Raw genomic sequence first — 15,679 nt, 5'->3', positions numbered from 1 at the left:
GTATAAGACAGTATTGTGTGAAACAAGGAGTCTGCAAAGCAGGGAATGAGACTAACTGTTGATACACTACAAACAATTTCCTTTTTTTTAAAAATGCAACATTTATTTTGTGAGACATTTGTTTATGTCAAAAATCAATTTTGTATTGTTCAATTAGTAAAATATTGATGCTGTGAAGTAATTGTGAAACTTCTTATCATTACTAAGAATATCTCTAAGTGCCCATTTAGGAATCCTTTGAAACTCATTTTCCCCACAGTGGTTCATATCTGTGAAATAAAGCTCTTTATTTTACGTAGAATTCATTTCACTTGGTTGCTTATCTTTGATCACAGCTATGATTGAGTAGGTTATTTTTGGGTGCCATTCTATCTTTGATTGCGTAGGTTATTTTTGGTTGCCATTCTATCATTGATCACAGCTATGATTGAGTAGGTTAGTTTTTGGTTGCCATTCTATCTTTGATCACAGCTATGTTGTTATTGTTGTTGTTGTTGTTGTAGGGTTAACGCCATTTTTCAGCACATGATAGGCTATGCATGGCAGCCAGTATTAATGGTGGAGGAAGAACCCGGGAAAACCCCGGGAAGAACCACCAACCCACAAGAAGCTACTGGCAAGCTTTCACACATACCCATATTGGCCGAATCCTAAACTCGAACCCACGCAGACAAAGGTGAGATGGCAGTGATCCATAAAAGAGAGCGCTTTAAACTGCTCAACCACTCAGGGCCCCGATCACAGCTATGATTGAGTAGGTTATTTTTGGTAGTTTAATTAGATAATGTACACAATAACATTTATAACAGTGTTCAATTGATCAAATGATGTGAGTTATCCCGACATATGACCAAGACCGCTGGATCTTAAGCATGTAGGATTTGCACAGTTTTAAACGTTTTATATTCCACCTCCTTTATTTGACCCAAGAGACGTAATTAACATGATAATACAATGGAGGCCATCTTTTAAGTCAGTGCAACCATACAACAAATTCTTCCGCTAGTCAGGTATCAAAACACGGTCAGCACCTAATTTTTATAGGTTCTCAGAGAAAACACTCACGGGTATAGCTCTTATGGTAGATTGATACATTTTATGTTTAATTACAAGAGGACACATTGCATTTATGATGACTACACTTAAAAGGAACTAAAAGATAGAACTATAACACAAATTTCTCTTGATAAAAACTTTTTTAATTGGTATTTATTTATTAAAGTACTGCCTCCACTAGATGTAAGCGACATTTTCGTTGATCGAAATTTCCTTGAATATCATTAATTACAGTGTACTAAGAATGTTGTTTGGAAAGAAAATGTAACAAATTATACAACTTCATATTAAAAGTTGATATTTCATAATGTTCATTAAAATTTCCACGTCTTATCTACCGTTTTCAAAGATAAAACAAGTGATATATCAAAGTTACAAACTTTTATCATGATTTGCTTCAAGTTCAACAAATAGGGATACAGTTTTTAGTATTTTCTGGTTTAAAAAATGGGATCTATGTCTGACCCCACATTATAAGCAGGTTCAAGAGTTATCAGGGAGCAAGTTATCGAGGGAGTGGTGTAATGAAAATTATTCTTAACGAGTCATTTGATTTTGGAATGGAAAGTTAATAGCTGAAATTGTTCTTAAATTGGGGGTGTTGCCTTGTTGTCCAAGATATCTAACATGAAATAGTTTCTTGAGATATAACTGGATATATAGTTTGAAACTTTGTGCCTTTCTCAAAAAATATTACTTTACTGTTTTAATTTCATTCATCGCACTTGGGAGGGTTGCATTATCAGAGGTAAGTCTGCAAGACTCTTTTTTTCTAGCAATATAATTTGCAAATATTCCTGTCACATTTGTTTCCTCAAATAATATTAGTTGTGTAGGTTGTATATACAATATATTAACTTATGTTTAGTTGACAGTTATGGCCTTCTCTTACTTAATAACTGCAGACATGAACTGACTTCATGACATATGACTTGAATATGTTCATTCCTCTGCAAACTGTTAACCATCAATAACAGGATTTTGTTATGGGTAACCATTTGTACACAAATTTCATTCAACTTAAGATTCAAATTGCTCTATTTTGTTGGATAGTAATTATTAATACCTGCTTAGTATGTGTTTACTTTCATTCCATTTTCCAAAGATGACAGTACCTGCATCAAAGTAAAGGAAATCAGATGATTTTACTCACCACTCCGGTGGCCTAGTGGTTAGTGTGTCCGCCTCAGATGCGGGAGGTTGTGGGTTCGATCCCTGGCCGAGTTATACCAAAGACTTATAAAAATGGTACTAACAGCTGCCTCGCTTGGCGCTCAGCATTAAAAGGTTAGTGTTAGGAATGGTCGGCCTGGTGGCAGGATAATGTGACTGGGTGGGACAGCATGCTACATGTCTGCAGCATTATGCCCTGTGATAGACATCAAAATAGACTGCCACACTGCAGACGTCGTAGCGATATGACTGAAAAATTGTTAAAGCTACATTAAAAATCCAAATCACATACACACCAAGTAGCTCACAAGGCAAATCAAGTTCATCACTGTTCTACAACTGTGTTAAGCCTGTGCTAACTTTAAACTGGTCTGGTGATGGTCTGACCTGCATGAACCAGACCTCCCCAATTCAACTAACACAAACAGAAGCCTGAGAACGCTGAACTGTTATGTGCCAGTGAACTGCATTTACTAGATTGCCATTCTGCAATAAAAAAGCATGGCTTGCATGGATATCTCTGATTTCATAAGCTGAATTTTCATCTGACCTTTGAAGCACTCTGAGCATATCACTCATTACTGCCACTTTTCCCTGACTTCAACAGAAGAGACGTTGCCAAGGTTATTGGCACATTTGTATATGCTGTACCTAGTGTTTGAGTGCACTTACTGGGTCCTTCATCACTGCCTCCTTAGGGTCATTAATGTAGGATAGGAGATGAAATGACCACCATTAGACTACCCATTGATGGCAGTCTGTTCTTTGCTGTGAAGCCTTGCTGTATCATCAGGACATGAATCCATCTGATCAAACTGTAAATAGTCCAACAAAATGGGCATGCAACTCATTGACTATGCATGCTGAAACCATAACTATTAAGAAACACATTTAATATTACAGCAGCTTCAGGGAGGCGCTGGCTAAGGGCTCAACCCAATTTGAATTTGAACCATGTCAGTACCCATGATAAATTCCACTTGGGAAACAGGGTGAGCAATTTGGTCTATTAAATTCAGAACTGACTAATATGTCTGACAATCATAGTCATGACCCAAATATATCTTACATACTCGATTATAAGTTGACTTGACTATAAGTATACCTTGTTCGGGCTACAAAAAGCCAATTTCTCTTCTACCTTCATAACAGTCTAGGTGTATTTTGCAAGTCAAATCCACCTGAAGAGGTGACATGTTGACAGTCAGATCAAACTGCGCTTTGAGAGGTTACATTACATTCATCATACTAGAGTACATTAGATACACAGATAGACAGGCAGATGGATAGATATGATGCAGATAAGGTCTGCTTGTGATCAGGAATTTTTATCTAGTCAACTGGAAAAGGTTTGCGACTGGGATAGCAGGACACAAAGGGCACATAAAAAGGCAGGAGAGAAGAATTAAATCATCTATAGTGCTGAGTAGTCCAAGGAGACAAAACAACTCTCTTGCCGAGGTTCACTCCCTGTGGGAAATCAACTCTGTGAGCTTGACAATTTGTTCCTTGCATACTGAGGGAGGCAAACAACAAGATTTATATAAAATTCCATGTCCAAGTGGACAAAATGGCATGGAGTGTGGTCTGACTTGTCCCAATGGATGATAAACCCTAAGCAACTCAAAATGGAAAGCTCAGTTTTGTGTGTTCTGCTGAAATGTCCATCACTGCTGACAAGAGAAGAAAACACATTTGATCAAGGTGAAAGCCCATGGGTTGATACTGAGGCTGAATGGAGAGCACAAATTTGATAAATGGTTCCTTGGAAACCAAAGGAACTTGTGCAATAGTGTGCTTTACAGCATCAATTAAGTCTGTAATGGCTGCAAAATTCATCACTTCCTGAAAGTCTAACTGATCCTGCTTTCTCCATTTTGAACTTCAGATCAGCTATGAACTTGTTAAGCTGGCTGCAGTCTATGACTGGTCTGAGATTCCCAGTTGTCTTGGGTACCAGAAATGGCCTGAGTAAAACCCAGAGAGTTCGACTTACAAACTATCTCCAATCTACTTCAGTAAAATTCCTGCCTTGTCCTGATCAGACAGCAAGTCTATTATGGAAGAATACAGTAAGGGAGTGGTGGATAAATGAAATCCAACCCATTCCAAAACAACCTGGTTGGCCCATTCATTTTCAGTAACAATCTGATCCACAAAGTCATAAAAAAAAATGGAGTCTGGCACCCACAAAAAAGTCATCTATGTGTGGACAGGGATGCAAGTTAACATCATTTGTAAGGAGGCTTGGTGCTTGCTCACTTAAAACGTTATTTTGGCTTTTGGCTTTTTGCCTGTGATCATCTATTCAGCGCAGCTGTGGCTGGTTCAGCCTGAAAGCAGGTACAGGCAGCAAGGTGAGCTGTATGTAGATGCAGCTTTTGTGATGTTGCTATGATGCCAACAACAGAACCAAGGCATGATGAGACTGAACAGCAAACAAATGCAGGTAGGCATCTTTCTCAATGAGATCCAGGTTAGCTAAAGCTGTCAATCACCTTGGCAATGTGGACTGTGGAGTCCTTAACATAATCACTACCTAAGCCAAATATAGCATAAGAAAGCAACTTGGAGGTGGCATATATTACAATTCTGTTCACTTTTTATAAGAGCGGGTTGGTCATGTTGACCGCTTCAAGGTTTCTGTCCAAAGATGGTAGATATGAGCTTAACATTTGCAAAAGTGTGCAATGCATGTGCTGAGAAAACAAATTTCATTAACAATATCTTAAAGATGTAAGGATGGCTATTTGTCTTCATCTTCCAAATGCGATGAAGTCTTGACCTTATAGGCCTGGCTTGTAGTTGAATGGGTTCGGTTGTCACACAAAGGCTTTTTGTATGTTTCCTCCATAACCACTTTAAACTGTATTCCTCATGCTCCACTGTAGGATCGGCATACATTCAGTCATCAAGATTACCCTGTACCCACTGTGGTGGTTGTCCTGATTGGGTATTGTCAACATCAGAATAAAACATGACAGGGGGCAGTGATAAGGCTGTGCTATCATTCCTGTGTACTGTTTAATATCACCCCAAGAGATAAGCTGTACAGATTTGAGACAGCAGTTGCATTGGCGACCGGACAGAGGTGCCATGGTGTGTCTTGCAGTCTTACATTTGTTGGCCAGTTTGCTCATCTATAACCTGGATGGAAGTCTTCGCTACTGGCTAGGCAGCTGGCTCAGCTTTTGTTGGATGCATGGCCTGGTTGTTGGCGTGGGCGACAAAATGGATGGACCAGCTAAACTGTTCACTGCAAAGCAATTTTAATGTGACTGGGGAATTCTTTTGAAGAAGACATGTTCCTGCTGAGGCCTATTTACATACCTATTTATAAGTGCTGCTAGACCAATTTGCTGTTCAATTTTTTTTAGCTGTTTTGCACTTTTGAAAGCAGCAGGCAAAGAGAATAATGTATGCCAGATATGAGCATGTCATTCAAGTGATCTACAAAATGAGGAATATAATTACACTCATACTTTCCTGCAGAATGAGTTTTACCTGCATCAGTGCTGTCATCCTTGTACTCCTTTCGTTCCTGGGCAAGTCTGACATTCAGGTTGCGGCCCTTCCATATATATTCATTCATCTGTTGGCAACAAGTCCTGGCACACTCAATGTCCAGAAAAGTTGCAAAAGCATACCTGTCAATAACAAAAAATTGGAGTAACAAGAAGGATAACAACTAATGATGCTGTATAATCCAAACACACATGCAAATAAAGTGTTTCAAAAAACATTAATCCCTTGCCAACCAGGCTTTCTTTGTTGATTCCAGGTGTGCATACATGTAATTAGCGGGGTAATTATAGGTTATATAATGCTGTTGATCATTTGAAAATTGATGTATCGAAACAAGCATTAAAAAAATGTAATGGTATAAAGTTTATATTAGTTGAAACACAACAATGACCTAACTTTTGTATCGCAATTTAAAACTGTAAGAACACAACCTACTTAAATTATCTTCCAAACCCTACATCGCAAGATTTTGCTTAGTTTAATATAGTCCTATAAAAATTCTTTCCAAAGATAAGCTAAAATTAATATGCATAGTTTCCTGATCATAATCAAAGTCATCAGAGATCTTTAAAAGTGAAGTTTAATTTGTGGTCTACAAAGTCATATGGCTTTCACACAAATTTAAATTAGAACACACAGGGTGTTTTTGTGAATATGATTAGCTTCTTTACACTTGGTAAATGAATATTTAGGTGTTTAAAAGAAAGCATTTCTGGGTATTTTTATTAAAAGCGAAAATGCAAAATATAAATTTCGAAAAACAATTGAGTAATGGCACTGAATATATGAAATTTCATCAAAATAATGCACAACATAGGTGATAACAAAAAATGACAAATGACAATACCAGCAACAAACTAAATTGCACCAAACATATCAAACTTGCTTTTGATTTTTTTAATACAAATTTCAAAAATGGATTAATTAACTTGAACATGGTTTTTACAAGAAATGTGTTTTCAAAAAATCAACATTAGAAAAAAACTTATTACTATGCAAAGAAAAGAATTTTTTTGGTAAATTCTATTTCTCTGAAAATGCTTAAACACATTAACATTATGAATTACCTTCTGCTACCTCTGGAATCGAGCCCTACCACAAAAGATTAAAAACACCTGCATGTCTATATTACACACTGATGTAAGGGAAGTAACTTACAGATCATCTCTCTTGATCCATAGACAGACACTCAACTTGAGTAACACCTGGGACTTGATGATTCTATTTGCAGGAAAGAGTGTGAGAATATAACAGTAATGTGCTCAGGTAAGTATTTTCAGGGAAATATAATTTACCAAAAAATGTGCTTTCTACATCAAATACATTGCTTGACCACATAAAAATGAGGAGGAAAGAGATGGAAAACCTGGAGCATCCAATCCCTACCTTCATCACCCTGTACAGGCATGATTGGTGCACATCGGATGGGTGAAACTCTCCAAACATAAGATTAGCACAAAATAGGTGATACTTTAACACACAGCAAGGGTGATCCCTGTGGTACCCACACCTGGTTGTTGTCTTACTTTCTATCTTTTTTCCTCTAGGTAAATCCAGCAAATGTTACGTCATGCCAGTGACTAATGTTGTGCTATCATGAATGGGGCATGAACAGCTACCAGTACTTTGATAAAGTTCAGTTCTCTTCTCTGCATGGTCATATCATGCAAACAGAAACCGGAGAAAGGAGACTTATCATGCCAGACAAATGTCTCCACTATGACTTGAATTGAAATACAATGTTTAAAGACCAGGCTTGTGTAAATCACTTGTATTTCTTGAGCTGAAATCTTCTTTAAGTCATGCCTGATTACATGAGATCAGAGAATACTGATCTACTGAACCCATCTAGGCAAAAGGACACAGCATGTCTTGATTTCTAGTTTTAATTGATACGAAAAGCCTATTACGGCCTCTGCAAATGTTCTCTGTATGCCTCAAAATAGCATTTAACAGACTTTCCACCAATACTGTGTGAAAAAGTCTGGAAACTTTTATTATAAGTAGAGAAAATGAGCATTAGGTATAAGAAATATAAAACACTCACAAATTTATGATTGAAAAATCAACAGGTGTTTTTATTTACCAGGCCCACATATAGCCTTGATAAAGATACTAACTGCCTTAAAAGTTCAGGCTGGTATGTTTCTTTTTGAAGAACTATATTTTCATGGCAGAACTAATCCCTATGGAATACTAAATTCTACTTGCATATCATCCATCAGTCTTCTTTTTCTTCTCATCAATTTTTCATTGCTGTCTACACTTTTATAATACTTCTGTTGATTTGTGTAGTTTTGATTTTTCCACCTTCAAAATCCACTGGCTACACTGATTTCCTTAAAGTTCTTTTCCTTTACTGCAGAAGTCATTCTTTCACTAGCCTCTGCAAACAAATAAGAAGCCTTCTGAAACTCTTCTTGATTGTCTAATTCAATGGGGATTTTTTTTCTTCAGTTTAGATCTTCTTTCTGATAGCTTTCTCTTTCTTCATTCTTTTTCATGGCCTGCATCTCTATCAAGCTGTTCCTTCTCACTCAGCTCTGTATGTACTGTGATTTCTTCATGGCTTGCATCTCTATCAAGCTGTTCCTTCTCACTCAGCTCTGTATGCACTGTGATTTCTTCATGGCCTGCGTCTCTATCAAGCTGTTCCTTCTCACTCAGCTCTGTACATACTGTGATTTCTTCATGGCTTGCATCTCTATCAAGCTGTTCCTTCTCACTCAGCTGTGTATGTACTGTGATTTCTTCACGGCGCTGACTAAGCTCAGAATTAAAGAAATATCAGCAATGTTTTCCTTGTGCATGATGATAGTATCTTTGACAAGACCATTTACACTCATCTACCATATATTGCTATACGCTAACAAACATCTATCAACATCTGCATTTCCATGAACCAAACAGACAAATGTTATCAACATCTGCATTTCCATGAACCAAATCGACAAATGTTATCAACATCTGCAATTCGATGAACCAAACAGACAAACATCTACCAACATCTGCATTTCCATGAACCAAACAGACAAATGTTATCAACATCTGCATTTCCATGAACCAAACAGACAAATGTTATCAACATCTGCAATTCCATGAACCAAACAGACAAATGTCCATCAACATCTTCATTTCCATGAACCAAACAGACAGATGTTATCAACATCTGCATTTCCATGAACCAAACAGACAAACATCTACCAACATCTGCATTTCCATGAACCAAACATACAAATGTTATCAACATCTGCATTTCCATGAACCAAACAGACACATATCTATCAACATCTGCATTTCCATGAACCAAACAGACACATGTCTATCAACATCTGCATTTCCATGAACCAAACTGACAAATGTCCATCAACATCATCATGAACCAAACAGACAAATGTCTATCAACATTTGCATTTCCATGAACCAAACAGACACATGTCTATCAACATCTGCATTTCCATGAAGCAAACAAATGTTAACATCTGCATTTCCATGAACCAAACAGACACATCTCTATCAACATCTGCATTTCCATGAACCAAACTAACAAATGTTATCAACATCTGCATCTCCATGAACCAAACGGACAAATGTTATCAACATCTGCAATTCCATGAACCAAACAGACAAACATCTACCAACATCTGCATTTCCATGAACCAAACTGACAAATGTTATCAACGTCTGCATTTCCATGAACCAAACAGACAAATGTTATCAACATCTGCATTTCCATGAACCAAACGGACACATATCTATCAACATCTGCATTTCCATGAACCAAACAGACATATGTCTATCAACATCTGCATTTCCATGAACCAAACAGACAAATGTCTATCAACATCTGCATTTCCATGAACCAAACTAACAAATGTTAACATCTGCATTTCCATGAACCAAACAGACACATGTCTATCAACATCTGCATTTCCATGAACCAAACAGACACATGTCTATCAACATCTGCATTTTCATGAACCAAACAGACAAATGTTATCAACACCTGCTTTTCCATGAACCAAACAGACAAATGTTATCAACATCTGCATTTCCATGAACCAAACAAATGTTATCAACATCTGCATTTCCATTAACCAAACAGACAAATGTCTTTCAAAATCTGCATTTCCATGAACCAAACAGACAAATGTCCATCAACATCTTCATTTCCATGAACCAAACACACAAATGTTAGCAACATCTGCATTTCCATGAACCAAACAGACAAACATCTACCAACATCTGCATTTCCATGAACCAAATAGACAAATGTTATTAACATCTGCATTTCCATGAACCAAACAAATGTCCATCAACATCTGCATTTCCATGAACCAAACAGACAAATGTCTACTAACATCTGCATTTCCATGAACCAAACAGACAAATGTCTACTAACATCTGCATTTCCATGAACCAAACAGACAAATGTCTATCAACATCTGCATTTCCATGAACCAAACAGACAAATGTCTACCAACATCTGCATTTCCATGAACCAAACAGAGAGCTGATTTCACAATGTTCATAACATGAAACTACCTGAGCACTCCTGTCAAACTTGTAATCTGCAACAAATTATTCAAATAAAGGTAAACTGATTTAAGTTCTCTGTTATTATCTAATATCCATTCCAGCATATGGAAATTATAGTCAAATGGGAATGGAAGACAGGAAATTTGGTGGCTCCAGAAGATAAAACCTTTCCTTTTGTTTAAAAATACTAAAAGAAAGATAAAATTAGGGATACCAGACTAAGTCTTAAACTCCACATTTAAAGCAATCTAAAACTTACATTTTATTGATTTCCCTTTTTACTCGCAGTTCCTTTATTTGGAATGGAGACAAGAGTTTTTCCAATTCATCCTGAAATTCAAAAAGACAAAAGAACACATAAAATATTTATACAAAACAATTTATACTACCATCAAAGAAGAAAAAAAAGCTGAAAGAAAATTAACAGAAATGTACATGTCATACCTGCCATAACACTGCATGTCATGCAAAAATATGAATTTTTTTACTCCCAAATCCCATAAAACATGATTTTTTTACTCCCAAACTCATAACATGGTCGTGTTTAAAAAAACATGAATTTCAGTAATCTTCAACAAAACCCACTTCAGTATATGCATGCTGTTATTGTTGTGGGGTTTAACACCATTGTTCAGCACATGGTATGGTATGCATAGCGGCCAGTATTAATGGTGGAGGAAGAACCCGGGAAAACCCCAGAAAGAACCACCAACCCATGAGAAGCTACTGGCAAGCTTTCTCACATACCCACACTGGCTGAATCCTAGACTCGACCCCACACAGACAGAGGTGAGATGGCAGTGATCTGTAACGGACAGCGCTTTAGACCACTCGACCACTCGGGGCCCCAGTATATGCACACAGCATATAGCATGTACAAATGGTAAACAGTCTTTACTAGAGCTGATGTAACATTATCCTTTGGACAGTTTAAACAGTGGCAAAGAGGTCAGGTATAAACCACAATTTAGCATATTACAGCTAGTGTCTTCAGTGTTTTGAAGACTGCAATGGTTGAACCCACTGTGAATTTGCAGAGGTAAAATTCATTAAATGGAATAAAATATTATAAGTAATTCAAAGAGATGCTATATGCATGTTAAAGAACAAAAGCTATTATGTATAATTGCCTTGAATGAGAATGTTTAAGCCTTATGTTTTAAAGATTATTGGCAAGTTTGTGAAGAGCAGCAATATTTCTTTGAAGTCAGATTTGACTCCATGTATAAAATGCAAAATGATGGAATTGTGTTCAAGTGTGATTTATTTTTTAATATGATTCAGGAAGCAATTAGCTATCAGCAAAGCCAAACAAAATAAATTACTCCTGGCTGATAGAGTTTTACTTAGTGAAACACACCAGCCTGCAAAAAGGGGGAGGGGTTTACTTGCACATACTGCAAACAACTTATCGGCATATGTCATTCCTGTGTGTCTGTCAAAGTAGGAGCACCACCTGTATGTAACATATTCAACACATTGAACTGAACATTCAGATCAGATCTTCTTTATTGGCATCTTAATCTTGTTAATTAATTAATGACTACTAACCTATGTTTTTCAGGATGATTTTAGCCATGAAACAGACAGTAAGACATGCTTGTGTTGATTTGTGTTGATAATGATAACATACGTACTGAACAGTGGCATTTTTTTCTGCTGTGTTACATGTAAAGCCCCCCCCCCCCCATTAAACTTAAAGATATTATGCCCCACCCCATTTCAGCCACTGAAATGATCAGTCCCAAATGTAATGTAGTCATTTTTCTATCAAGACAAGCATATCTTGTGTTCAGACTTCATCAGTTTTGACAATGTTAATGGTACGGTCATCCAGACCAACTCAGTTCTGACCAGGATTCGCTCATAGAACCCAGCAGGTAAGTTTTTAATGACAGTACCATCCAGTCTCAAGGGAGTGTAGTAATGAACACTAATGACATTTGGATTACCTTCAAACTGAGCTACTGACAGTAGCAAAGACTGCATCTAATTAAGCCTATATTTTGCCATCCAAATGAGTTTAAGGACAGAAACTTGGTGTATGTTTTTATTTAATGACAATGTGGTTGTGACCATGTCAGTGTTTGCATATATGCTGAAGATATTTGACAATAATAAGTCTACCAACTATTTTCTTCTTTGCAAGTACATTAATTGCTTTGAACAATACAGACAAGTTATTTTGCAATAATTTACGACAGTAAGCTTATTCTCAATTGGACAACTTCCCCATTTTTGTTCACATGCACTGACCCCAACTTGGGACTTCAAAATACACCTTTTGAGACTCAACCCCACCCAAACACTATCTGGAAATATGGCAGTTTTGGTATGTGTGCCTTGAATAAATGCACTCAGTGAATGTTAATCCAAATATTTCTTCCAATCTACAGTGCTATTTTAAAGATATGGCAATGAAAGCTGCCATGATCAACATAGTAAAATATCAATAAAATCCAGTCAATCTCCAATACATTGGTCTACTGTCTAGCTGCTGCAAAAAAATTTTAAATTCATTGAAAATAAAATCTACACAGAACAATTATGGTCAACTATATAACAAATAATAAAAATGAATTTTGATTATGGAGATATACCAGAAAAAGTTTCTAAAGTTTTCAAATTTGTGCAACCTTTTCCAGGAACCTACCACTTTTAACTACTGTAAAATATACTAGCACAATATTGCAAGATAATACAAGATACCGCAAGACATTTTTCTATCATGAAATCAAATTAAATCCAAAATTATATCAAATCTTACTAAAATCTACCAAAACTTTCAGTCACTTTCAAACAACCTGATACATGACCTGAATGGACTAAGCCACATCAAAACACTGTCTGTTACTGCCTTCCCAGGTGAAGAGGTAACAAATATGGTGGCATCCTATGCATTGGGAAAATCATGAATTGTGGAAAAGAGAGTAAGAAACTATCCCTGAAAACACTGTTAACAAGAAAAAAATTGGTAAACATCTAATTTTCTTTTCATTTTACATTTAATAAAAATGGCTTGTCAAAAGCAGTTTGTTTTCCATAAGACCTTTGCCCTTGAAATGTCAGAATGCCATCAACTTTTTTAATGAAATATGATAAAATACGTAAGCTCCAAGAGCAAGTCATCCAAAAGTTTAGTTCATGTTTGTGATGAAGAACCATTTTTCTTGTTTCAATTACAATGACCTCAATCTCTGACCTTTTAACTCCAAAATCAATAGGCTTTTTCATACTCAAAATGTTTAATACCACAAAAATTCTGCATCTGAAACTAATACTTATCTTCCAACATCATTAACCTTGACCTTTGACCCATTCATTCCAAAATCAATTGGATTCTACCTCAAACAAAGGACATGCCATCCACTGAGTTCAGTCTATGTTTATGATGAAGAACTAAATTTACTGTGTCAAAAAATTCTTCCATTAGTAAGTGGCATTTACATCTGACATTTTAATCCCCAAATCAACAGGGTTCTTCCTTACCACAACTGATTAACAATGTTTGGTCCAGGTCTGTGATGTGTTAATTCAAGTTACTATACAGAAATCATCTTTCTTCTTTCAGTCACAGTATCCCTGACCTTTGACTTTTGGACCCCTGATATCAAATGGCTTATTTCTTGCCCCCAAACGCAAGCCATCCACTAAGTTTGGTAATGGTAAATGAAACAGGGAACAGATGGATAATATAATAACATAATATACTTCATCTCTGGGCATAAAAAGAAAAAATGCATTTACTTAAGAAAAGTCAAAATCAAATCTTACTGCAAAGCTTGAAATGATGTCACTTCTTACCAAGGTACATCACTGCACTATGAACTCTGGGGCAGAAGGGACTAAAATTCACAAAATGTAACTGCCTCTTATTAATAATTGCTAACAGAGTTTTAATAAGGACGCCATATGACCAAGTACTCTAAGGTGATCACCCTTGGAGATCACTGACATCTCACCCCTGCCAGTGCTGGTTCAAGTGTCAGCTCGGCCAACATGGATATGTGAGCCGGTGATTCTTCCCAGGGTTCTTCCTCCAAAAAATATACTGGTTGTCATGTTCAGCTTAATATGTGCTGCAAAATGGTATTAAACCCATAACAACAACCCAAATTTTTAACAAAAATCACAATCCTGTTAAAGAAAATAATAAAGCCAACAAAAGGTATACGAGACCTTGCAATATTTTCATCTAATTATGAAATGCTGTAAATCAACCACGGAGATATTCTGTTAATCTCAATAAATCTATCACACTAAAGAACATTTTATTCACTAACACATACTCTTTTCTTTACAGTGAAACCCCGTTATAGACATCATTATACAACTCTCCCTCGGTAACTCATGAGGTCCACAAACAAAGACTGCACTATAAGCAAGGTGTTAGTTATAGAGGGTCCTCCAATTTTTTTTTAAATCGCTTTGACATCGAGAAAACCATTGAGGAGGAGCAGCATTAGGAAACTGGGATGTTTATTGATTGAATCCTCATTTTACAATCACGTCGATAATAATTTTTAATAACACGCTTTTTCTACTGAAGTTGTTTGTTATTCTTTTTTAAATAACATTTATTTTCAAAATGTCCAACATATGAAAGATCGTTCCAACTGGTTTCAACAACCATCACATGTACGTGAAAAAAATCTGTGTATTACATCACTGCTTTTTGCTTTCTTTATGAATCTGGTTCCTGTAGGTGTGTTTAATATTATCCTGCCAAATCAGGAGTCCACAGAGCAGGGAACTAGACTAACTGTTGATACACCACCAAACAAGATTCCTTTTTTCAAACACATGGAACATTTATTTCATCAGAAAATCATCTACGTTGAAACTCAATTTTTGTATTGCTCAATTAGTACAATATTGATGTTGTGAATTAATTAACTGTAATTAATAATGAAACTTATCATCCTTGAGGATATCTATAAATGCCAGTTCAAGAATTCAATGAAACTCGCTTGCCCACAATGGTCCATATCTGTGAAATCAAGCTCTTTATTTTACGAAGTATTCATTTCACTTGGCTGCCTTGTTATCTTTGATCACAGTTATTAAAGAGTTGGTTAATTTAAGGTAGTTCATGTTACATACACAATAACATTTATAAGTGTTCGATTGCTCAAATGAAGTGAGTTCACCCGACATACGACCAGGGCCGCTAGATTTTAAGTTTGAAGGATTTTCGTGCCCTTTAACTTTTCTTTTATTCCACCTCCTTTATTTGATTCAAAAGACATAATTAAAGTGATAATACAAAGGAGGCCAGATTTTAATTCAGTGCAACAATACAAGAAATACTTCCGGAAGTAAGTTATCAAAACACGGTTGGTTCTTAATTAAGTTCGCAGAGAAATGCTCGTGGACATAGCTGTTA

At 36.3% G+C, this 15,679-nt stretch overlaps 1 protein-coding gene across 2 annotated transcripts in view; it reads right to left on the bottom strand.

The window, feature by feature from the left end:
- The window catches only part of LOC149802081 (uncharacterized), a 91,011-nt gene that overhangs the window by 47,376 nt on the left and 27,956 nt on the right, over positions 1 to 15,679 (bottom strand). For both annotated transcript variants that reach the window (XM_089956479.1, XM_089956480.1), the window contains exons 8-9: positions 10,553 to 10,623; positions 5,734 to 5,876 (exon numbers count right to left, since the gene is read on the bottom strand). In XM_089956479.1, coding sequence (XP_089812605.1) covers positions 5,734 to 5,876; positions 10,553 to 10,623 — 214 coding nt within the window. The remainder of the gene's footprint in view (positions 1 to 5,733; positions 5,877 to 10,552; positions 10,624 to 15,679) is intronic.

This window comes from Sinohyriopsis cumingii, chromosome 4, assembly GCF_028554795.1.
Source record: "Sinohyriopsis cumingii isolate HCF-2022 chromosome 4, ASM2855479v2, whole genome shotgun sequence".
Lineage (NCBI taxonomy): Eukaryota > Metazoa > Mollusca > Bivalvia > Unionida > Unionidae > Sinohyriopsis > Sinohyriopsis cumingii.
This window is presented reverse-complemented; position numbering and strand designations above follow the sequence as displayed.